Source organism: Zootermopsis nevadensis, unplaced genomic scaffold, assembly GCF_977971745.1.
Source record: "Zootermopsis nevadensis isolate Lab colony 2312 unplaced genomic scaffold, Znev_1.0 Znev_ptg000019l, whole genome shotgun sequence".
NCBI lineage: Eukaryota > Metazoa > Arthropoda > Insecta > Blattodea > Termopsidae > Zootermopsis > Zootermopsis nevadensis.
The window spans coordinates 10,709,797-10,735,429 of record NW_028259151.1 but is presented as its reverse complement, the minus strand read 5'-3'; the positions used below and the strand labels follow the sequence as shown (position 1 = coordinate 10,735,429).

At 42.8% G+C, this 25,633-nt stretch overlaps 1 protein-coding gene across 3 annotated transcripts in view; it reads left to right on the top strand.

Moving 5' to 3' along the window:
• skd (mediator complex subunit skuld) overlaps positions 1-25,633 on the top strand; it is a 52,076-nt gene that overhangs the window by 8,643 nt on the left and 17,800 nt on the right. The window contains exons 2-15 of one of the 3 annotated variants that reach the window (XM_087351315.1): positions 1,545-1,902; positions 6,814-6,898; positions 8,165-8,248; positions 9,562-9,707; positions 11,054-11,699; positions 12,863-13,066; positions 15,384-15,726; positions 16,142-16,392; positions 17,620-17,821; positions 18,942-19,055; positions 19,728-19,901; positions 20,559-22,515; positions 23,258-23,481; positions 24,934-25,098. In XM_087351315.1, the coding sequence (XP_087207441.1) occupies positions 1,545-1,902; positions 6,814-6,898; positions 8,165-8,248; positions 9,562-9,707; positions 11,054-11,699; positions 12,863-13,066; positions 15,384-15,726; positions 16,142-16,392; positions 17,620-17,821; positions 18,942-19,055; positions 19,728-19,901; positions 20,559-22,515; positions 23,258-23,481; positions 24,934-25,098 (4,953 nt within the window). Of the gene's footprint in view, positions 1-1,544; positions 1,903-6,813; positions 6,899-8,164; positions 8,249-9,561; positions 9,708-11,038; positions 11,700-12,862; positions 13,067-15,383; positions 15,727-16,141; positions 16,393-17,619; positions 17,822-18,941; positions 19,056-19,727; positions 19,902-20,558; positions 22,516-23,257; positions 23,482-24,933; positions 25,099-25,633 lie in introns of all 3 variants that reach the window. The other 2 variants (XM_087351314.1, XM_022086613.2) reach the window with 2 other exon arrangements.

The following is a 25,633-nucleotide window of genomic DNA, read 5'->3' as shown; positions in this document are numbered from 1 at the left end:
CTTCTGTCAGGACCTGGTATCAGTTGCTTGCGCGGAGAAACTTACTACATACAATATGCGCATGCGTAGTGGAAAGAGAGAAAGAAGCGTGGCTTTGTTGTTTATGGCCATTATGCAGGTCCTCAGAAGATTACCAAGGCATGGATCAGGAAATGAGACGTGATTGATATACCTCCTCCCTCTTCCGACGTCCAGTAAACGACAAACCTCAGTTTCGCCCGTTTTGTCAAAGACGCGAAAACGTCATCATCCAATCGCCACGGCCTAAAACAGGCATTGATCAGAGGAAAGAGGGGAGCTAGTCTTTGAAATGGGAACGCATGCACCCACTCGTCTGGATGGAGCTGCATTGCTCGTGTTTTTACAGTTCCATTGGTTCACAAAATACAGTATCGTGTGAAATGTTTTCAGTTGCGCTCAGGCAGACTCTCTCTTGCCCACTTTCAGCGACACCTGAAGCTCGCAGTTACGTTTTTGCTTCCAGCCTCAGAGGACAGTGGTCACATAGTTCGCACTGCCGCCAAGAGATGGCACATCTGACTGCAAGACGACACTGGCGGAGGCTGTTAGAACCATTGACGGCAAAGGCCGGTCACTCGAGCTGTGGTGGTCGATTAGATCTTACAGGTGATTGGGAAGATAATTTTGTACGAGACCCGTCCTTGACGTGCGTTTAATGCATCCCGCCGAGCTGTGAACAACAACAAATGCTGCTGGTGCAACGGTGGAAACTTCCTCAAGACGAATATGGACGCTGAAATGACTCAGGTCGAGGTTTCTGTTTGCGCAAATGTCGCTCGATCGTCTGGAAAGAGTCGCGTGTTTTAAAATCGCCTTCCCCGGACTAAAATTAGTTCTTCAGTGGTCAGTCTTTGCGCTGCTTTAATTAAATCCGTAGACGCTCAGTCAGTGCAAGAACGGCCTTTCCTGAATCCGTAAACGTAGCAAAATGTTTTTTTTTTGGCAGTTTTTGGAAACAGAAAATTTGTAATGAGCAAATATTCAAGAACGAGTCTCAGAAATGAATTTGTGTGACGTCATTTATAATGCCGGGACTTCGGAGGTTTCTCCTCCCTGACTTGAAGCCAAAATATCGCAGTCGCACTCTCGTGGCTTCTGTCCACGCGATCCACTTTTTGTTGTTGTTGTTGTTAAAATCTGACAATGGCGAACGCTTTCTAAGAAGTCGTGTGCCTTGAAATTGTACCCGGGGGGGGGGGCAGCTAGTCAAACGCCTGTCACTCCGCCCAGGGAACCAACCACGTGGGGGGAGTCGCCCAGCTCTGACGGCATTCTCATTTCCAAGGCCACTGATCCCAGATCCAAGGTCGCAGAGCCTCTGCTTCCGGCCTACGAAATGCGTTGTCCGAGTCAACATCTCACTCGGTTCTCGAGTTGACATGCAGGAACACGTTCCTTGGAGAGGGATTTGCGATTCTTCAGCCTCTCGCGTGGGAGCTTTGTTTTGTGTTGTGTACGGAAGGCGTCGAACCTTTCTGTTTTAAGGTTGTGATGCATAATAATGCGTTTGTGTTTTGTTTCAGACCGATCTTTGTGGTATCAAATGGCGTAAGTTGGTGTGCGGCGACTGCAGTTTCTCGTCGGAGCCTCTGGATGATCCCGTGTTGACGAGTTTCTCGCGCTGCCTCGCCGGGGACATTCTGTGCGTGTGGCGTCGAGTTGCCGTCCAACAGCCAGCCTCCGCCTCTGGCCCGCACTCCGCGAATCAAGGTGCCGGGGGTCTGTTCGACCCCATCGGTCTGCCTCCGGGACTCGGCGGTGCCGGAGGCCAGAACCAGCAGCCGCCATTGTCGCTTCACGCTGCCAAGGAGCTGTGGATCTTCTGGTACGGCGAGGAGCCCGACCTGTCCGGTCTCGTTTCTCCGGAACTTATCGCTGCCGGTGAGTGCTGATGTCCACGGACCTGCGTGCCTCTGCGCAGCCGCAGTTGGAAAGCTCAGTGCCACGGGGTGGCTTCTGGAGTTGAGCGGGAAACCAATTTTTGAAACAGGGTCTCTCTCTCTCTCTCTCTCTCTCTCTCTCTGACGGGTGTTAGGCGCATGCGCCACGCCGCAGATCGCGCCACCCACGTGTCGTTATTAGCGAAATGCCGGACGAACGAACTTTTGAGTTGAAATATTGCAGTGATGTGCGTGCGGTGGTGGATTTTAGAAAAATACCAATTCTCAAATTTGAATTTGTAACCAATCTTGTGCCATTATATCATCCGAAGACGAAGAACCGTCGCGACGGAGTGGTTGGAACTCCGGTTTCGTACTCGTCCCGGACAGGCTCTTTGTGGTTTTCCTCAGGAAGAGACCGCGTTCTTCCACAGCCTCTCCCATTAATCATTTTATGATGGCGTCGCTCAATTGACCGCGGGTAAATAAATATTTGTAGCCGTGCGATGTCTGAGGAAGACGCCTCGTCAGGGACACGTGGTGGTCTCCCGTCCATCGGATGAAAACGATCCCAAGGGGGGGGGGGGGGGTATTGATTCAAGTGGCCCCCAACCGCGTCTCTCTGAGTGCCTGATTGATTTATGTTTACGTCCGTCGCCCACTTTTCGGGGCAGCTTTGCCCCGGAGCGTCTCTTGGTTTGGAAAACGTAGACTTCAGTTGTTCAACGGTGACTTGGTCTTCCCGAATGCCTCCCCCCCCCCCAAAAAAAAAGTTCTAGTGAGTGCTGTAAATGCGATGAATGCGCTCACTCCTCTCCTCCCGTCTGAGGCGATTCTTTGGCGCAGGAGAGTCGGGAAAGTTTCGTAGGAACGAGACGTGAGTGCAGTGCAGTCACCGAGGAACATTTTAATTTTACTTTTAATAAGGTCTGCGCGCCTTTTGTGAATGATATGCAGATTATCTTACTTCGAGCAAATCTTGTGATGGCGGCGGGAAAGGCGAACGGCGTTGCGAGCTGCCAGGGGGTTAATTAATTAATTAGTTATAATTTATTTGGCTCCGGTGGTCCCCGCCGCCATGAGCTAGGAAGTGCCTCGACTGGCACAGACTTTCGCGAAAGTCGGTCTGGTCGTGCGGCAGTCGCGTAGGACGGACGGACGGACTGCGTCGCTTAAAAATGCGTATCGATCGAGGGACTGCGTGAGAGTGAAAGTGGGAAGTGCAGTGGAGGAAACGGAACAGAAATCCCAGTCTTCGTCTCTTACAAGATTTGAGACACTCTCGCGGTCTTATAGGTTGGTACCGCTGTTTTAGGTCCGCCGGCTTTTCAAGGCCATCTCTAATTGTAGCGACGTTCGGATTTGGTCGATCCGTATCGAACCAATCAATACAATTAGAGGAAAGTCCAGAGTTACCGAACTTAACGAAGAAGAATATTGTCAGAAGCGACGTTTCAGTCAAAATGCGCGTTGTCGAATGTCGTCGGCCGTGGGACTCGGCAATGCCCGGGACGGGACTCGGACGTTTCGGTCGTGAGGCATCGTGTTCAGAGATTGGTGACCGACGGCCAAACCAATTTTGAGCCAGCGCGAGACGCTAGTTAAACCGCTTTAAAAGATGATTGTACCTGTTTGAAGCAACAGGGAAGAAAGGCAGACGACAGACTGACCGAAACGTCGTACGGCCAGTTATTCGGTGCAATCGACCGTTGCCCTCCGATCGCGCCACCGAGGTTAGATGACGACACTGACTACGTCATCACTGACGTGTAAGACCGCTGGGTCCTCTGGTTGCATGTTGAGCGGAGGAGGTCTTATTCGGGACAACGCCACTCGCCCCCCCCCCCCCCCATCTGATTTCCAGAACAGCTGTTACGTGGGGTGGGTTGTGTTCTCGTTGAACTTTGTCTTTGCGTCCAGTGGGCGTCTCAAGAACTTGTTTAAGGAACGCCGTCACTGGTGGGCTCTTGTGGGGTGGACACGGGCGAAAGTGCGATTTGCCACGTGGAACATCGGACGTAGTTTTAAGCGAAGAGGACTTCATCACGAGGTCATTTTGCGGTCCCCGGTATAAAAATGTGGCTTATTTGTTTCCCGTGTTCCGGCTTTTCGACTCTGGGCTCGTGGATTCTGCAGGTTAGAAATGAGAAATAGGCAAATACGGGAACGAGGCTAAAAAGAGCGAGAAAATTTGGAGAGGTTTTTTCTGGAAACGGGTGTCAGTTGACACACAACTGACTGTGGAGAAACGAATTGTCGCTTTGTTTTGCAGGAGTCGAGCTTTTTTGTAGGCTTGTGCGACAAACCCTGCCGTTTTACAATTCCTCAGTGCGTATACAAATGTCGTGAACGTGGGCTTAGCTTTTCTTCCGAAACGTCGCAAACTTCTACCGAACTTCAATCCTGAAGAAGCCATCTCTCGGTGTTTACTGACCGCGATTAAAACGCGTGACGAGAAAGCGTTGGCCGTTGACTCCTGGTCCGTTAAGAAAGGGCCGGCCGGACTCGCGTTGCTCCGTAGTGCAAGCAGCCTTCTTCCGTAGCGAGATACGGCGATTAAATAAGTGCGTTTGGCCCCTGAACGACAGTCGCTGTCTTCTGCTGCGCCTCAAACCAACGCCTCGGTGGTCTTCTTTGGTCATCTCCGAAGGTTACGCGAGTCGTCTGCCTAAATTTTCCGACGTTCGTGCATCAGGTGGGCGCAGAATGGGGAGGTTTGCAACGAGAATGCGTTTGTCACTGCTGAAGGACGGAGCCGCTGGATATTGACCCCCCCCCCCTCCAGGGTCCATTTCCCCCACAGGGAGCAGTTTCACTTTCTTCCGTCGCCTTGGGGTGCCCGAAGCAGGTCTGAGGGCGTGGCAGACTGTGTCGAGTATAAAAGGCAGTCACGAAATTTCCGGTGTCTTCCTTACCCGAAGGGAAGTCGTTGACCCAGTCCAGGTGTAGGTGACGCCTTGCATTTACGCGTGTGTTGACGCGACAATTTTACCGAAACATAAATGTCGAAGCTGTTCAGATGCAATCGTCCCCTCGGCGAGAGGTTTTGCAATATTACGTATGGTCATAATTAATTATTAGTGTGATTGAACGCATCGTCAGAATTGGCTTCACCTCAGTCATCTGAGGTTGACTGCAGTCTGGGTTTGCTCTCCCTCGCCGTAAAAAATGCGCGCGCACTTTTCCGTCCCGCCACCAATCCTCCAGTTGGTCCCAGGAGTCGACGAGGCTTCAGCGGTTGTCGATTTCGGGATAGTGGGACGCGGTGGCGAGAACCACCTCCTGCTCCCGTAAAGGACGGACGTGCTTGTTGTTTGCAACCTAACAGCAAAGAAGCCTTCAGAATATTGAGTGTGTTCGAAGACTTCGAGGCAACTCTTTCTTTCGTGTCGAGTCGTTTCTGTTTCGCTTTTACTCAAGGGCGCAGAGTCAAGTTTGCGTTTGCTGCTGAGTGTCATCAAAGTCCATGTATGACTTTGCCACCTTTAAATTCACTTCAGTCTCCAGTTTTCGGCGAACCTCGAGTGGCATAACACGCATGTCAAGTTTTATTAAAATCCGTCCAGCCGTTCCCTAGTTGAAACACGTGCGTGTCGTGGAAGAACGAATAGAAGAGATGAGAACAGCCTCAAGAATGAACGACCAATCAGAGAGCCGCGCTGGTGAGCGATGGACACTCCAGAAAATTCATAAGCCTTGCCTTCAGCAGCAGCCAGAAGAAACAGAGCCCCAATGAAGAGGACGCCATGGAAGGTGCCGCGTGCTTAAGACAACTGTTAAAATATTCCACGAGGCCAAAGTCGTCAGTTGTCGCAAAAGAAACAGACAGGCATGCCCGCATTTTGCCTTCAGTCGTCGAGAGGTAATCTGGGTAGGACGCACAGGAGGCAGCGGCTGGCAGTTCTTGCTGCATCAGAGTAGTGAAGGTAATTAATTGTGTTGTGGCGATGATGACCTGGTTGCAGGCTTTTCCCTGATGATGATGGTGGTGATACGTATAAAAAAATATTGTGTCGATGTCTGCATTACTTTGAGAAGAGCCCGTCGTTTGATCCCAGCAATCTGGAAGAGTCAGAGATTCTGAGAAAATGACAGCCTCTGGGATGGTTGAAGTATGAGTTGGTCCCATGCTGTCTGTCGACCGTGTTAATAGACACAGCAGTCGCTGGCCGTGTTGTGGTCGCAGGAGACGTCGCCGATACAAAGTGAAGAGCTGCCTCTGCACACGAAATCTCGCACAGAAGAGAGGAGGTTAACAGACTCGCAAGGAACAAAGTTTTATACGTCGCTCACCGTATCCCACCCCCAACCAGCTGATGGATATTCATTAATCACTGGAGTTCATTTCCAACCATGAATAATTCATTTATTTCGCTCATGCGATCTTCTCAGTTGGATTCATCACTAATACTGCTTTGTGTGTGGTACTGAAATCATAGAAAAATTTGTAACTTCTAGAAGTTTCTTATAGAATTTAAAATAATAACATGTAGCCGTCCAAAATTCTTTCCATTGCAGTAGCAACTGAACCGCAGTTAAATATGGAATTAATTAGATCATAAACATAAACTTACTTGCGAGGTCCGTACGAAACAGAAACATTCTCTTCCTGGTGAATTAGAAAAACGTCATCAGTGGTCAGGGATTAAGTTTAGACTTGATCCTCCCATCTCTTCCTCGGTCGGTCGGTCGGTCGATGATGCTTTTCTGGAATGCTCTTCCCATGCTTGTGCTTGAGATTATTAGTGACACTTTGAGCATGGTCAGATTCTGTTCCAGCAGAAAAAGATCTTACAAGCTTCATTTTGCTATTGGGGAAAGCCTTAACGTGTTATATGCCACTTTTTATTTTGATAGTCAGAATATTTTTAAAAAGAAGTTTGCTACTAAGATATTTCATTGTTTGTTCCAGATGGCGAGCAAGGATCGTGGGAAAGTGGCTTATCATACGAATGCAGGTCTCTTCTCTTCAAGGCTTTGCATAATCTCATCGAAAGGTACCGCATAGAAACCCAGAACATGTCATATGGTGATCAAATGGTGAAAACAGTTCTAATGAGTAATTAGTTTCAGGTGTATTGTAGATGTTAATAGATTAGCCTTTTCATATAGCCCCCAACTTTTGCTCCACTTTTTGTTTCCTGCCAGAGCGTTGTCATGGAGTGTGAATGAGTCATATTCTGTGTCATGATGCAGTGTCCTCTCGCGCAGAAGTACGTGATAGTAGAATCCTTAGTGCTTGTGCTTCACATTCACAAGGTCCCAGAGACGCGCTGTCCTCGCCGAGCTTTGCGCGGGCTTCCTCAGTCATTCCTTCCATGTCTTATCCTGTTTATTATTCATTAATATTTGTATTCTGACACTACGAGCTACTGATAGGGCCAAATGAACCTTTTTCTTCATGGCACAAAGGGCACTTTCTAGGGGTAATGGAACTGTAACATGAAGCTATCTTCATCTAGCACCAGCTTCTAGAATCTCAGCCTAGAGACCAGCTATTTTGAGGTTTTTATGGTTTTCCTCAGTTCCTCCAGGCAAATGCAGGGATATTATCTTAAATTACGCCACGACCACTTCCTTCCATATCCTTTTCCCATTTATGATTTAGTATTTCTGTTTGTTGTTGCGAGGAGCTGACAGCTCACACTTGAAAATGTTCCTGGACTCTTGAGGACACGGCAATGAACCATTGGGTTTGATGAAATGTGTGAAATTTCTTGACTAGCTGGGTGTACGCATTTCGTACTTGGTGCATTTTACCCCTTGAAGCCCGAAGCCAAGAGCATGCTGGGAGTGGCCGCACTTTTCCAAAAAATGTGTGTTGACACCTGTAACATTATTCGTATACACAATGCGTAATGTGTTTCGAAGAGGAATGGGCAGAGTGCACGTAGCAGTTCTCTTGGCATAGGGCAGTAAAAATTATTAGCTACAAAAATGGGGCGAAAGAATGTTTCTCTCTCACACACACACACACACACTCGTGCGCGCATGCACATAGATATATTTTTTTATCAAGGAAGATAATTTTGATCAGTTTGGGGGGTCTTTCTGGAACAAACGAAAATTGCTTGTTGGGAGAGAATATGTTGTGTTGATTGAATTGTTTTGTAATGAATGCCTCGGGATTGTAAAATTCACTGTTGCCTTACTTACGCCAGCTTCCATTTCCACTGCAGTGCCATCAGTATAATACGTAGAAGTTGGTGTTATAAAGTGCACTCATGCATTGCCTTGAGTCTGTACTATGTTTCTTTTTCCAGGTGTTTGCTGTCTCGTGATTTCGTTCGAATTGGCAAGTGGTTTGTTCAGCCATATGATGGATCAGAGAAGCTTATCAGCAAGAGGTAATAGAATTAACATGCCAGTTTAATTTCCTTTTCACCGTGTCCCACAATTATCTTTACAACTTTAACACTTAATAACCAAATAATGAGATGAGATATAACAATGTGGGTTTTTGCATATGAAAGAGTAACTCTCAAAGTTTTTTTCTTTAATACACCTCTATGTGCGCACCATTAGTTGCATGTAGCACGTCAAAACGAAATTTGATTTCTTGCCATGTTTGCTCTAGTATCCCTGCATCAATTGTTGCGATGGCTGCAGTAATCCTTCGTCTCAGGTCTTCCAAATTGCAAACTTCTGTTCGGTACACAATGTCCTTAACATATCCCCATAAAAAAACTCCAGAGGGGTTATGTCAGGTGAATGAGGTGACCAAGCAATTGGACCATCCCTTCCAATCCATCGATGAGGAGATTTTTCATTAAGGAAGTCACGGACAAAAAGAGCCCAGTGCGGGGGTGCACCATCCTGCTGGAAGATGATACGTGGTTGTAGATCCTCCAATTGTGGAGTAACAAAGTGTGTCATCATGTCCAAGTAAACGTTGGCTGTGATTGTGCGAGTGGACTTGCTAGGGCTACGCCTGACGAACACGTTTGGTATCCTTTGCACTTGTGCTTGGCCGGCCAGCGCCCTTTTGATGCGGGACACTGCCAGTTTCCATAAACGTGCGGTGCCAGCCACGAATCGTGGGTCTTGATGGTGGTTCTCTTCCATATGTAGTCCGGAAATGTCGTTGGACCTGTGTATCTAATCTGGTCTCTATGAACCAGGAAACACTGCGCCATTTCCTGTGAAGTAGCCATTTTCAATAAGTGTAGCGTAACCTGCAAGTAAACGTAAAAAAGAACTTTGAGAGTTACTCTTTCATATGCAAAAAAAAACCACATTTTTATATCTCATCTCATTATTTGGTTATTAAGAGTTAAAGTTGTAAAGATAATTATGGGACATGGTGTAGTTTGGTGTAGTCTTTATTTCACCCTGTCATATTTATCAGTATATAAGAAATAGTGAAATTTCAAAAGTATTCGCTGTATTTACACCACAAACTTTAGACAACGTGGTTTCATGGGAATTTGTTTAGTGAAGAGTGTTTGACGTGTGACACTGGCCAGTATTGTATTTTTTCATAAAGCATTTCTTGCAATTTCTGACCACAGTTGATACATTTACATGAACATAAGATAATGTGTCCTTGTAAATTGGATAAGGTGTGTAATTCGATGTGAACTGAAAATGGTGATGTGCATGAATGAATGAATTTTATTAAACTGAAATAAGACTGAGAGTTTTGTTAATGTGTTTTCAGCACCCATTTCTCATTCTCATTTGCATTCTTCGTGCATGGGGAGAGCACAGTGTGCGCAAGCATGGACGTTCGAATGCATCCTTTGGTACGGAACCTGACACATCAGCATCTTCTCCAAGCCCAAACTTCCTCCTCAGGCATACCAGGTATTTGCTTTTATTTTGTGTTTGTTGTGTGTGAACAGCAGATCAGAACATGTGGCTTCATACATAATGACCAGCTATTATGAAACGGTGAAGATGATGTGTTGCTTTATTCCCAGGGTCATAATGGAAACTGTGGCTTATGAAGCTCTCTGAGCCTTAAAACACTTATTAAAATGTGATACAGTTTAGTATATGCTACTTAGTCTTGGGTTAGTTCACTTCTGCTTAGGCATGTGAACGTGAGGCCAGCAGTCAAGCTAGTCGGCTTTGGCTCTCTGGAGCTGTTACGCCACGGATTTAATTTTAATTTACTTAGTCTTGGGGCCAACGATAGGCCTGTTGGAAAATGTGCAGGCACTTGCAACACGCCCTTGGATGTAGATATCAGGGTCTGCCTTTGTATCAGTGGGCCTTGGAACACCACACCTCACAATTCAATGAAAGAGATGTACCTGCAGAACTGGCATTGCCACCATGACTAACAACAACACGGTTCTTCAGTGTCCTTTATCGTTACATCGAGAAATAGCGGTCGGAGTCTGCAAGAGCTCCACTGTTTCTGTATTGCTTGATTGAAGATCGCTTCCCACACAGAAATGTTCATTAGACCAATCACAATGACTCTTGGCCCCCTTTTTATGAAGGAAATATGAATGAAGAAGCAATTTTGGTAAATAACCATTTCCCTGATTTCCTGGAAATATGACCCTAAAATTTATCTTTTATTTCACATTTGGAATATAGCCACAAAAATGAAAGTATTGATATGTTTTTTGATGAAAAATATTTATTGTACAAAACAAGTTGTTATTTGGATAATATTCATGATTATTATCCTGAGAAAACTGAAATAACTTGGGTTAATATTGTCGCAAAGTCACCGGCCTGAGATATCTTAAGATAAATCATGAATGGGGTTAATTGGCAAAGGTGTTCGGGACAAAGCTCTTTGGCATGTGATTTAGGCTTATCATAGTTTATGAGTCAGTACAGAACACTGCGAGTCCAGCGTTTTACTTATGTATGCAGCTTTCGTAGAAGATTTATGTAGTTGTTTTTTTCCTGCTGTTTGCTTTTTCCCCCCATCCTCCCCTGTCACTATTTTTTTCTCCTGGCCCACATTAACAGTCTTCTGGTTCTGAGATGTGAGCTGAAATTATACAACATCCAAGAGCAAGCACAAGATCTATGCAAAAGCTGTAAGTCGGAAAACAGCAGGAATTTGCAGCGCTTTGTATGTGCTTTGCTGCTTATTAGTGAGACAGATGAATTACTGTTAACATGTGACCAATTTGAATTGCTGTTCAGAAGTGTATAAACATTTACTGTAGGTGTGTGTTTTTCAGTGATATTGGCACCTTTTGGATTAGCGGGAACTCTCACGGGTCAGGCCTACAAGACAATGGATGTCCAAACAAAGCGTCAGTTGGATGAATGGCGCCACTTTTATCCCATCGACACCAAGTTCTCAAGCTGTGAAGCCGGGAGTGAAGAAGTTCTTCTGCCTCTTGCTGTTGAAGTTGTGGTGGGAGGCGTGAAAATGCGCTACCCCACGTGTTACGTGCTGGTTACGGACATGGATGATCCGGCGGCGTCTCCGTCATCAGCCGTTCGCCAGGGCGCTGTATCTCCAACAGGCACGGCAGTGGCCGTAATGAAGACCGTCGGACTTCCGCCATCATCCGCTGCCGTCGTGACACCTCCGTGTTCACCCTGTCCACAGTCCATTACCGCGCGTAGCCGGCCGCCTTGTCCGTCTTCACCCTTTCCTGCAGCAGCAAGTGGTCATCATCCAGCTTCAATGCAACATAGTCCTACTCCAGCAACCAGGCTGCCAGAACATGTTTGGCAGGACAGTACCCTGAATCCTACCCAACATGACAGTACAGAACAGAATGGCGTCGGTAGTGACGGTATTCCCAGTCAACTGCCACAAGCAGGACAGTGGGATTTCATAGACCCTACACGAAAATCCACATGCAGCTGCTCAAAGTGAGTTTCTCTTTTACTTGCTAAACCTATATAATAATTTAATAATGTGAGAATTAACATAGTGGAAGTAATTAAGGTAGATAAAAAGTTTCATTATAAGTGATCCTTGTAAGGACATTCTTTTGCCACTACTTCTAAGGATTATGAATAGGAATTTCCATTTAATTTAATTAAATTACAGATAACACTTTGTGATATTAGACTTTGGTTAGATAATTACAGGACAATTGAATGACATATCATTTAGGTGTTAGAAATCAGATGGACTAAGTACATTCCGTTGGTTGCGTTGAGTGTATCTTATCATTACTTTCCTCGAATGTGAATGACAGAAGAAGTTACTGTTTTCAATTGACAGTGAAATTCACCATTGCTTTTTCCAGTGACTTATTTGTGGGTAAATGTTTTTACTCTTTGGTAGTGTGCTTTTTTTAATGGATATTATGGCAATTAGGGCTCTGTGTTTTGATTTTTACATTGCCTTTTAGTAACAAAAATCTTACATTTAGCTTTTCTCATGACAGGCGTTGTCTTGTGGAGCTAAAGGCATTATAGTTTAATGAAGCATGATGACTGCATTTTGATTGTATGTCTTGTTGACACATTATTTTATGAGAATGATGTTATGTGCCTTATAATGTATCTGTGTGCAAAAAAGGCTTTATTTTAGAAACAGTATACCTTCAGTATTTATAGCCAATGCTTGTAAAGTAGATACTCAGATATTATTTTCTGTTTGTTGTGGTGGACTCTCGTCTGTTTTCGTGTTATGTTAGTAAATATTCCATTGTCATTTTGTCTTATATTCAGATGTATTCCTAAATACTAAATATCTGCACAGCATGTGGAGCACTAGCTGTTCTGTCACTGTTTGTAGTACTTGAAAATGTGTTGTTTGTTCCATAGTGATTTGATGTATCAGTCAGTTAAAATATGTAATGATGCAGCACAGTTTGTTGAGCACTTTAGTCTTCAGTTGTTTACCATTCTTTTCACTTAAGTAGGTAGTTCTTTAGGGGTGGAGTGGACGTGGGGGTTGCCCTTTATTTTAGGCACTGTTTATATAAATACACAGGAAAATGTTCAGCCCTGTAGCGAATGAAAACATTAGCCAGTACTACCTGAGGGCAGCTGTGTGACACATCGTGCTTCCAAACTTTCAGGTATAAGAAAGGTGCAGGTGCAAAACATATGGCTCAGAACAAGGGAGGAGTTAATAGTATCGGGGGTGTGAAAACTGTGAAGGGTGAGAAAAACGAGAAGGGTACCCGTGGGTCCGGGCGAGGGGGCACGATGCCATTCCACCGGCGTTCGCCCCTAGCCGAGGAAGGGGCTTGGACTGTCGAGGTGGCAGGGCCGCTCTCGAGGTTCGTATGGCTCGTGTGTCACGTGAAATAATGGCATAACTCGAGAACTAACCGTACTGTAATGTTGGCATTATTGCCCTTGCTACTTGCACCCCCTGTGTTGGGACCTGCCTATCCTTGCCTTCTTGTGCTTGTCTTGAAAATCTCAGCTCCGCATCCTCGTTTGGTTGTTGTTGCTATTATTATTGTTATTACTATTACTATTATTGTTATTTAAAGATAGATTGCTGTGAGCTTTGGTGGAATGGTGTGAATGAATGTAGCTTTGAATGCTTAAGACAACGTAGTTCTCTCAGATCTTCTATTTTGCGGTAACACCACCTCATTAATTTGATGTTGGATAATTTAAAACACTGAGATTTTATTGGGCAGCTGTGCCAGCTTCACAGTGTAAATATGTGTGCAGTTGTATACAGAGTCACTCTCATTTTAGTCGTTACTAAACCGAAGTGTTGCATGAAGCATGCTAGCATGCAACGTTGTGGTACAGGCACAATTTGTTTTGTAATTATTCTTTCAGCATTTTCATGTTTTGAGATACAGTAAATAGTTTCTTACTTGCAGGTATGCAATTTTTTATATATTTTTTTATAGGTACACGTGATACTTTTATAAGAGAACCAGGCATTTTGTTTAAAGTTGGCAGAGTCCAAGCCATATCATTGTGGACAATTGAAACAATTTAAGACATAAGATTAGTGTAATTTTTAGAGGGAGAAAAGTGGAATGCTCGGGAGACAGAAATCAGTCATGTGAAACAAACTCTAAAAAAAAGTTCAGTATTATAGTCAGACTCTTATATGGGCATAAATCAGTTTAAGAAACGCTGTGAACATGGTCCAAACTTGGTAAGAGATGAAAATTTTAATCGGCAAGGTATAAGTCGCCAGGCAGTGATCATATTCTGTTGATCCAAGCACGTTGTAAAACATTACATTCAATAACTCTCAGTTTGGAATAAGAAAGAATTACCACAGCAGTTGAAGAAGTTTGATGAAGTTAACTGAAGTAATGACTGAGGAATATCACTGTGAATCAGCTTAATGTTAAGACCTTGCAGACAAAACTATTGGGGATTATGAGCATGGGTTATGAGAGTACATTAACTTCCGATCAGCTCTGCATTTGTCAGGTAACTAGGGAAAAAACTGTTTTGTAATGGTACGGTTCATTAGGTGTTCTTAGACTTCAAGAAACTCTTTGGCTCAAGAGAGATGTATTGTACAGTATTTTAATTGAAATGTGTTTAAATCAATCTACAGTTGTTCTAGTGCTTTTATTATTTGGAATGCTATGAAACAAGTTGCCTCTTTGTCATTGATGCTTTTAAGCTCTGCTTTAGTTTATATCATCATGAATGTTAATGACTGGAATTGAATGAGACGCACCACATTTGTGGTAAGTTGCTTTGTTTGATATAAACACAAAGACAACTGTTTTAGATGTTAGTGAGGAGCTTGGGTTGAATAGACATTCATGACATAGCCCTTCATTCGACAGTTGCAAAGTGATCACTGAACTCTCAGGTCACTTGTTTAGATTACAAAAAACAAACATTCCTGTTATTAACATGAATGCTGATTGAAGTTGGGATACAAATGCAACAGTCTGAAGTAGAAAATGAGTGGTTAAGTATGATTTTATTTAAAAAGATGTAGCAAATCACCAGCTGGGGATAGAAACATGGGGTTTGCTTGTGCAAAAATTACTGGCTCTTGTTTACAGTGTTGTTTTGTCTGAATCATGGACACTTTATCTGAGCGTAAGTGGTATTTACATTATTCCCCTTATAGCAATCCATTATAGTTCTTTTACTGGGCAACATGGCACGTCTCTGACTCGGTTATCTGGTAAACATCACCACAGCTGAAACATTCCATAAAACCAGGGGATAGCAAAGATGAGAGACAGTGGTGTCATTTTAAATGAAAATATAAAAAGGAAGTAATGTTAAAATGAATGTAAGTGTGCACAGAAGTTGTCATTGACCATGGAGACATGTCTAACTTCATTAACTGTAACCAGCAAATTTAATAAATGTCTGTATAAATCTCATAATAGTTGAAGAGTAACTTAAGTACAAGTTTGTAAGTATTAAGGCAAATACACTGTAGCTGATATTAGGGCATTCTGATGCTGGCTACAGGTAATGAGCCATTCTAATTACAAAGTTTCTAGTTAATGGTGCTAATTGGTCTACAAGGTACTCATCATTTTAATACCTCTGTGGAGTTAAACTGCCAACATGGGATCGTTTATTGCAGCAGTATTGTAAGTGGCTGGACACATTATAATTCCAAATTTCTTCTTTGTGCAGGGTAATGGGAGGTTTAGGTACTCCACCTGGAGGCCTCCCATCATATCCCCATTGTCAGTCCATGACCCCCAACCCACTCCCAAATTTGCACGGTGGAGAATCTGTGCCGGTTCCATCAGTGGGTTCACCCGCCTCTGCCGCGCCATCCCCACTGCCAAATCCTCATTCCCAACCAGCGTCAGTTCCTCCCGCCGATCAAACGATGCCCACTCTGAGCCCACATCCACCACCTTCAAACAGTGGTGCTGGCCAGCCTCAGCCTGCCACCCCTTTGGAATCTCAGGATAAGGTCACACCCTCAGATCTCAATGGCCCAAAGTCAGTTTCGTCAGTATCCAATCAGGTGAGTTGTGTGGAAGAAGGATCAACATTCACTCAAGCAAATTAATTAAAGATTTTGCTTTCACGTTTTTTTAATTTATTCTCGTGGCTATTAGTACAGAATTTGTCAGGAAGCACAATCCAGCTCAGTTACAAATATGTGTGCACATGTACGTGTCTTCATGCATTCATGCAATTTGAAATTATTATCCATAGTGTGTGACAGAAGGAGTTTGTGTATGCTTGCAGTTGCTGTGCTTTCTGATTTAACTTTTTTTATTTATACAGTGTAGGTCTGGTAATATGTTCATAATATACTAAACTTGATTTCATTCTCTTCCTTTCTGAATTTTCTTTCCTCTCAGTAATTATGCATACAAGACTTCTGGTAAGAGGAATGTCATAGATTGTAGCTAATGTAATTATTTTTATTCCAGGTGTTCTCACCATATCCTGCCACTTCCAGTGTAGAGCCAGTCTCAAAACCAGTGGATAGTGTTAGTGGTGGTTCTCAGGGTCCTGCCAGTGCTCACTCAGTGCTGGCTTCAGCCCCTCTCTGCACTACCGCCCCCTCAGACTACCTGACCCTCAAACGACCTGTTCTGTCCTCCAAGGAGTATGAGAGTTTTTTGCTGGAGGAGGACCAACCCTCGAAATTATTATATGATTATTCCACTCTTGATGCATGGTAAGATGCACTTTGATGTTTGACATTTGAATGTATTATTTGCACATCACAGGCCACAGTAACATGTTTATTTCTTCTGGTGAATACTTCCTGTAAATCTTCACAGAAGTACCTTACTTTTCAAATGTAGTGCAGTTAGTTACATAACATTAGATATTGTAAAACTACCTCACATTCATGTTTATTTGCCGTGAAAGTCTCATATCACATACTAGAATGTGTGACTCACCAGTCAGTGTTGCATTCAGATTGTTTTACAAATGTTTAGCATTGAGTTTCTAAGTACGGGTACTGTGACGGTTTTTATTAAAACGTAATGTGTAAGCAAGGCTTGAAGGAGCAGCTGTGGTAAGGAAAAGTAGCTGTCATCTTTTCCTCGCAATATAAATGTGGTAAATAAACCCTGAATATGACTTACGACCATCAAGGAAATGCAGGTAGTGACATTGTAGTTTATTACCTGTGAGGACATGATGGAACAGAAGTATGACTACACAAGTTGAGTAAGTTCAGTCCTTCCAGTACTGCAGACACTGCGTGACTCGTACCCGTCAGCTAAATAAAGTTGCCTCGTCAATCCAAGTGAAGTGGCTGTTCACAGTAAACAAGACCCAGTGCCATTGCAGCCCCAATTTGATATTTGCCGATGTTTAGAATAACAGTTGCATGCTCAAGATGTGTGTGTGCGTTAAAAAGAGTACAGCATTTTGAGAAGTACAGGGTCAGATGTCAAATTTGAATACCTCGAAACACAACTGTACAGAATGCGTTGGTGTATAGGTCACTGGAAAGGGCATTTTTTCAACTTTGAAATTAGCATAAAACGAGCTCTTCTTCTGACTGAATTAGAAGTTTTGCCACTTTTTCTAAGACAGGTTTTTTGATGAATTTGGATGTCTGATGTCAAGAATCTAGTGGCCTTAAAGCAGTCAAATTTGACAGAAATACTTACCTTTCATTGGGACTACAATGTCACAAAAAAATCATTCAGTTTTAAGGGGTAGGTTGTGACCTGTGTTGATTTTACATGATAATTACAGTTACCGATATTTTTAGATTTACACCAAGTTCTTGTGCAAGTCACTTATTAATGATGACTGTTGGGGATATTACATACTGATTTTCTGTTTGTGTCAAGACATATTTTGTAATACTGATGTCATAATAACATCAGTCTGTGTATGGACCTACCAATCTGCAGTGTATACTTCCATTTATCATTCTTAGGTTGAATCATCCGGTGAAGAGATTTAAGCCCTCTGAAACAAGATCAACAGACTCGATGAGACCACCTTACAACAGGCATTCAAGTCCAACTGATCCGTATTCATATAATTTGCAACAACAAATTGTGGCATCACCACCAAACAACCTGAATCAGCCTTTTATCAAGCAGGAGATTAAACAAGAGCCAAGCTGCAATATTCCAGTAAGTTAAATAATTAACGTATTCTTATATAAAATCATGCATTCAAACAAATTGCCACTGATCATGACCTCTTGAGGTTGAAACACGTTTGGTATGAAGCGTCTTTTCAAGTGTAAACAGTTTTGTTTGAATGCATGATTTTATATAAGAATACACTGCACGGTATGCAAGGTTTCGAGATTGTACATTCTTCTTGCCTACAAGTATGAAGGTTTTCAAAAGAAGCAGTTCTTCCTCCGTTCACAGACTAGCATTGCATCAGCGCCTTAAAATACTTTTGAATGAAAAGGTGCAGTGTTGCTTCTAGTATCAGGCAGCCAAATCTGTCATGATGTTAAACTAGCTTTTGAAAGTACCCTCCATGAGGACTTCTAAAGAATGGAACCAAGAACTGAATGAGCAAGGTTGCCTGTGCAAGAAGAATGTGCTAGGGGTGGCTTCACATTTTGGTAAAGAACTCACAAGGCCATGTGTCAAATTATTTTCATTATGATCTGGCTTTTTTCATGCTGTGTTCTCATAATTATTACTCAACATTTTAATAATATTGTGGTCCTACTTTTAAAATGTATTTCTAATTTTCTACTTGTTTTTTAAAAAAGAAATTTTATAATTTGCTTTTTGGCATTCAGACTTTAGGTTGGTTAAGAATTTTGCATATTTTTAATTTATTGATATCATTAGCCATAATTTCAGGCTTAATTTTTTCAGCTATTGGTAATAACTTGCGTCATATGTAATAGCATAGCCTGCAGCCATTATGAGAGAACTGGATCTCATCCAAGGCTACATGAAGGTTGCCCATGCCTGCTGTACAGTGTTTCGTGTGTAACGTAAAGATATATTGACAGAAGAGAACCAGGGGAGGGGCCAGTAAACATAATTTTTTGTAACCTTCGTAGTTTTCTTCTTCATGATACTGTTACTTTAAGAAGTTGCATGGCCTTAATAAGAAATAGTCTAATTATGAATCATTTAAATTGGAAATGATGCAATAGAAAGTACTGATTGGAAAATCTGTAAAATAACACACCGCAGGATTTGAATTTAGACATGTATTAAGAGACATTGGGATTTGCATTCGTTTGGTTGTGGATAATGTCATCTCTTTGTTTTCCAGATGGAAGTAGACAGTGTTCATCTGAACAAAAGGTCTGATCCGTATGAATTTGAGGATGACATGACTGCACCTGCTGTTAGTATGGAGGGTTTTAAACGAACTAATTCCATTAAGGTATGTGTCATTATTCACAAAAATCCAATATTCAGCGTAAGTCAGAAGTAGCTTTACACATTTAAAATCCTGTAACAGTGTTAGCCATAATCAAAATGCATAGGAAATAGCAAAAATAAATATATTTGTGCCTCAGGTTTCCTTTGCATCTCTTGTTACAGTTATTTTGGGATTGGTAAATGGAAAAATCAAGCATTCATGTATAAAATGCTTCAGACTGAGTAACATATTAATTAGTGAAAAACTAAAATGATTGTGCAGTATGAGACGTCTGAATATTAGGCAAGCAGGGTCGGCATTCGTTGTTGCAGGTAGTATATTCAAAAGAAACTGATTCGGATGCACTCTTGTTTTAAGTTTCTTACTTCCACTTTGGTGTGAAAACCACGACAGTAAAGACCACGCCTATTTATTATCTGTATTTATTCAGTTTCTGAGACAGTTTGGGGAGGTGTCGTTGGTACTTGAAAGGTTGAGAAATGCTGAATTAGATCACAAGCAGTTTCTTCCATACTCTCTGAGATTCATTATTCGGTAATAATCATTATATCATTTGATGCTACTGACAGCATTAAAAAAGTTTTACTTAGTTACAATTTAGCCTGATACAAGGCTTGCACAATGTGTACATGAAAATACAGGTAAAGTGCCTTCTTACTTTGCCGATTGCAGGAGGAAGATCGAAAAGGAGGCCCAGGAAATGCGGTGGGTCCATTTGATCCTGTCACTCCAAATGGACCCACAAACAAACCTACATCTCTTTATACTAATGAAGGTCTTCAAGCATCTTATAAAGATCTTGATCAGATCTTTGATAATTCAGATGACACATCAAGTGATGAAACTGTAAGTGAATTAAATTTAAATATTTTTATAGCAAAAATATTGTTTTTATGGTTGTAAATTATAGCATCTATTTTTAAAGTCCTGTCTGTGTAGATTATGTGTCAGTCAAAGATGAGCACTTCAGGCTCAACCAAAGTTTCATGCTCCCCTCAATCAGTGAAATATTTCAGTCTGTTTTTGTTTTTTTATGATCTTGTTGTACTTGCCTCATTGATGTGCCGTGAAGCTCACGTTCCTGCCCATTATCTGTAGTGACTATCCTTGATTCAAAGCCTGATATAATGACTGTGGTCATTAATGACAGCTGTTTTTTTTTCCATGATAATATAAAATATTTTTCTTCTATAACAAGAGTGCTGTGTGTGACATTTTCTGAAATATCATTCCTTTTGGGTACGTCACATTTGCATTGCACAAAGCGCAGTGAATGAAGTTAAAGGAGAATCGTTACAGGCACCATGATTCCATACAACAGGCAAATATGCAGCATCATGCTACAGCATTTATGAATCTTGTTTACATTATCACGAGGTTTACAGCTCCTTTTAGATAATCCAAATAAAATACCAAATTGAGTATCATTGACAGTTTTGTCATTAGCATAAATGATAATTACCAGAACTGCTACATTTGTTAAGCTGTTGATTTTGAATTCAGTTACAGGTGCCCACTCCTCCAGGTTCCAACAAGCCTGCTGGACTGCCAGAAGATTCAGCTTCAAACAGCGTCGTGGTGAAGCCTCCCCGCGGTAGTGGCGGCAGCACGTCACTCAACAGTTGTGGTGGAACAGGCATCCTGAGGCCCGAGGAGTTGTCAAAGATGTTTCCTACGCCTCCGTCCCTAGAACATAATCCCATTGCATCACCGTGTGGGCATTTGTCTGATGGACCTCTGGGAGAACTTTCAGATGGACCTGTAGGTGTTTGTATTCCCCGTTGCAAACAGGAGATCTATCCAAACATGGGCAGCCCACAAGAGGAGAATATAGACGATTGGTCTTACGTGTTCCGGCTACCTGCAGTGTGCAAGTTTGTGGGTTCGTCTAAGTATGCTCCACTTACAAACCTTCCGAGTCAGAGCCTGCCTCCAGTGACACTGCCATCTCACTTCGTGTACAAACCTTCATGGCAGACACAGTATCAGCATCAACAACAACAACAGCAGCAGCAGCAGCAGTCTGTTGAAAAATCAGCATCCCAACAGAGTCTCATACCTACTGGCTCTGGACCCAACTCAAGACCTAATTCTGTAGCCAGTAATCATCATTCAAGTGCTGTAATTCCACCTCATGCACATCTCCCACATCCTGTACTGCCACCACATCCTCATAGCAGGGCTGGCCTCTCACCTATATCCCCAGCAGCACATTTTCCACCAAGTCCGATGACTTTGGCAGCGATGGGAGGCAGTGGTCTCCCAATTCATTTGCAGCAGCAACTCCGATCAGGCGGCCCCGGTTCGGTCGGAGGCGTTCGAACGCCTTGCCCTGCGCCGCCACCATACGAACTTCCCAGTCCAGCAACTTCAACTGCATCATCCTACCTCAACAAGAATTTAAACTCAGTAGAACCAGCACCAACACCTGTAATGGCTCGAGCTCCAGAAGGAAATTCATTGGTTGTTAACATTCTTCTATGTGATACTGCTCTAAATATCTTTCGGGATCATAACTTTGACAGTTGTACGTTGTGTGTTTGTAATGCAGGGCCAAAAGTTGTGGGCAACATCCGAGGTGCTGATGCTGGAATCTACCTTCCAACTCCACCTCCACAATCACAGTCTGCCTTACCATTCCCGCCGACCTCTCCATTCCCAGGTATGGGAATGAATGGTCCTGCCCCATCATATGTGATGGGCTCATCCCCAGGGCATCATGGTGTCGCACCTAGTGTAATGGCGATGGTTACCGAAGAGGACCCAATAAGGTGCAGTTGTGGGTTTAGTGCTGTTGTGAACAGGAGGCTTTCCCATCGTTCAGGTCTGTTTTACGAGGATGAGCTAGAAATTACAGGTATTGCTGAGGATCCAGGTGACCGTAGGAAGGGTTCACTTTTGGCCTACCTTCTTCCAAACACCAGTAAAAGTGGGCAAGAAAACTTAACTGCAGGTGATTTAGTGGATCTGGTTCCACAGAATGTTATGGAACTGTTAAAAGAACAGTGTGTGATTATTCAGAGTTCTAGTAACTCTTTGTATCGTGCATCGAGACAGTTCCGCGGTAATTTGGGACCCGATGTGCCCTATGGTACGACGGTGAATGCGTTGGAGTTCATGGATGGTAACGACGTGACCCACGTGGCATTAGAACAGGGACGCCAGGCGTTGTTGGAAAGCACGACGGTCGCTATGTGCAAAGTAGAGGAGATGCAGCAGAGACAGCAGCAAATAATGCAACATGGAGGCAGGAGTTCAAATACACCGTGTGTCCACAGGTGGCCTTACCTAAGGGCCATGGGACCTCAATGTAATCAGGACATTGTCTGGGTAATGAAGAGCCTCAGGCCTCTTTTGCAGGAGGTGATCCATAAGAAGTGTACAACCAGACTCTGGGATGCTCCATACACCGTGAAAGGGCCGCTTACGTGGCGGCAGTTCCACAGACTTGCCGGCAGAGGTCAGTATAGTGAGCTGCCGCACAAGTAGTCAGTTTCTAATGGACTTTAATGTGCTGAGTAAAGTTTTTGGACATACAAGCAGGCAGTTTAAAATGTGTGGTACAGGTTCATGCTGCTGTTAGTGCAGTAAAAGTAACCATTCATTGTTTGAATATATGTGTAAAGTGTGTTGCATGTTGGTCAGTAATAACCCTACAATGAGCATTTAGACCACTACAATTTTTTGTCCTTTGTCATGACCAGGTTAAACTACATCAGTTTGCTGGCTGAGGAAGCCATAATAGAATGACAGATTACTTTTGTTAGAAATAATACAGCATTTCCTATTGTTAAACGCATTTATATTTGTAGGTTCTTCGGAGTTTTTGGCTCATTTCCGTTAAATGTTAAAGGGATAAAATATTTGTGGCCAATAATGCACCTAAACAGTAGTGCACTGCGTTCATAAATCTTGAAAACATGTTTGTCACAACGCAGTATATCAGTAAATCATCAAAATGTGGGCAGTTTAACAGATGGAAGAACTCAAAAAATGAAATCCGTCCACTTGTATGTATGCTCTTCTTTTAAATTCTCCACAAAGTTAACATGATTACAGTCGTACGTAGAGTGTCTTTAAAGGGTTGATAGTTTGTGGTGTAAGCCAACAGTGCAGGACTGCCATAGCCCGCATGCAACAAGGTGAGAAATGTCCAGCAACTGCAGTCACTCATTAGACTAATGCAAGTTGGCATGTTTCAGGGACTGATGATCGTTGTGAGCCTCAGCCTATCCCGTCGTTAATGGTTGGCCATGAGAAGGATTGGCTCTCACTCTCACCTTATGCTATTCAGTACTGGGAGAAGCTGCTCCTTGAACCATATTCCTATGCCAGAGATGTGGCTTACATTGTTGTTGCTCCTGACAACGATTACATTCTTCAAAGGGTGCGCACCTTCTTCAGAGAGCTTAGTGCAACGTATGAGGTAAGCGTTTAAGAAACAACTGCATTCAGCAGTTGGCAAACCTTGGGCCGTGCGACTGTATGTTCTGTGTCATAGTCTTAGGAATTCAATTTGTATTACATTTGGAATCTGGTTTTTTAGCACAATTTTTGTCTGTTTTTGCAAGAAACATGCATTCTAAATTCATAGAACAAGAGATCAACATTAAACTTTTAGTAAGATACAGAAACATGCCACTAAACCTGTCCAAGATATTAAGGCAAGTTTATGGACAGGGAACACAGGTTTTTGCATCAGTTAAGCAGTTTCAGTATGGAATGATAGACATTAGAGACAAAACTTTGGACTCAGCAACCTCAAAAGCTGATAAAAATATGGAAAAATTGACTGCAATGGTGAGAAATTATTGCTAATTGGTGGTTTGGAAGACAGAAGAAGAATTGGAACATGAAGATTGTTGGAAGACTGACCTTTTGGATGAAGTAGTGATTATTGATGAGAGATTGGTCATCCAATAGGACCCAGAAATAAAACGATGCAAACACCATCATGAAAGTTGACAATCTCCAATACCAGTGAAGCATTTAAAGTTAACACTTTTTTGAACTTGTTTTTTGTGGCAAAGGAATTATTCATACAAATTTATTCCTCCAAAAGTGTCAACAGACATTCTTCCTTCAAGATTTGGAACATTTGTGGTAGTGCGTCCATTGAAAATGGTAAATCCTTCGCTGGACAAGCAAATTTCGCATCATCGCAGTAATCCTTCCCACACAGCATTTATAGCAAGTGAATTTTGGTCAAGAATCAAACACCAGTGTTGGAATTTAGATTGAGTCGGCTGGGTTGTATCACTATGAAGTATTCTGATTCTGTGGCCAAGACCCTGGGGTGATTTAGCTGAAGGTGGTGGAAGCCAAGGGATGATCTATCCTAGTGAAGGTAAGGCTACTGGGAGTGGGTAAAGCCCCAAAGGAAGACAAGCCTGAGGGAGCAAGAAACCCACTAAAACTTCAGGGTTCTTACCTCAACAGGTGGAAATCCTGGGAGTCCAAGCATGGATGTTTGTCCGCGTCTTTCTGTGTTGTGCTGTCCTGTCTACAGGTAGAGGCCTTGCGATGAGCTAATCACTCGTCTAAGGAGTCCTACCAAATGTCTGAATAGATGACGCAACCTCCAAAACAGAGAGGAAAAAAGCAGAAGAAGAATAAGATATATATGTACTGCATAAACCCTGACTAGGAGACACCTTGCCCCAGAATGTTGTAATGTACCCACAGAGTATTATTTTATTTAACTGTTTTCCAGTTGGTATAAGGCATTAAGCGCTACTCTTAGCATGCAGCAGAGCCTATATTAAAAGGTGGTTGCTTTAAACTGAGTTGTGATTCATCTGATTAATGATAATGAGGTTTCTGTGAGTGATGGTGATGAAGGATTGCTCAATTTACAAGTCTGTTTCATTTGCCGTAGGTTTGCCGTCTAGGCCGTCACTGCCCTATTACCAAAGTTTTGAGAGATGGGATTCTCAGAGTTGGAAAGACAGCTGCTGTCAAATTGGCAAAGGAACCTGTTGACGAGTGGTTTACAATGCTTGGAGATAATCCAACTACAAATATGCTCAAACTGTATGCTCAAGTAAGTACCTTATCTCTACATAAATACAACAGAGCCTTATAGTCAGCGCAGTAGTTTTTGGCTGGTGGAGAAGCTAGCAGGCGGGCCTACTCTGTGTACCTGAGGTGGCGTGGTCACAGTATTTCTTTTGTTTGGACTTTCAGTCCCATAAGCTCCTTGTCCTTCCTGGAGGCAGACGAAGCATTGTAATATCATACAAGTGAGTTTTTCTGATTTGCTTTGTATGAAATTTATGACTTATGACATGAACATCATCATCTTCTTTCTGAAATGGAGATGCATTTTTGTAGTTTATGTGCCACTTTTCACAAGTTGTTCTGCTGCCATATCTTGCTTTGTTATGTGCTGTTCTGTCAGGGCATGAACTTGAGTACTTGTGATGACCAAAATTTACATAATCCTGAGAGTTAAGAATAGGAATATGTACAATATATATAAAATGCAACCATTACTGTTTCAAATGCAGACAAATTTAATACAAAACTCCTAACAGATTGAAACAAAGTGTAATTTTTCAAGGAAACATGCCTGTATG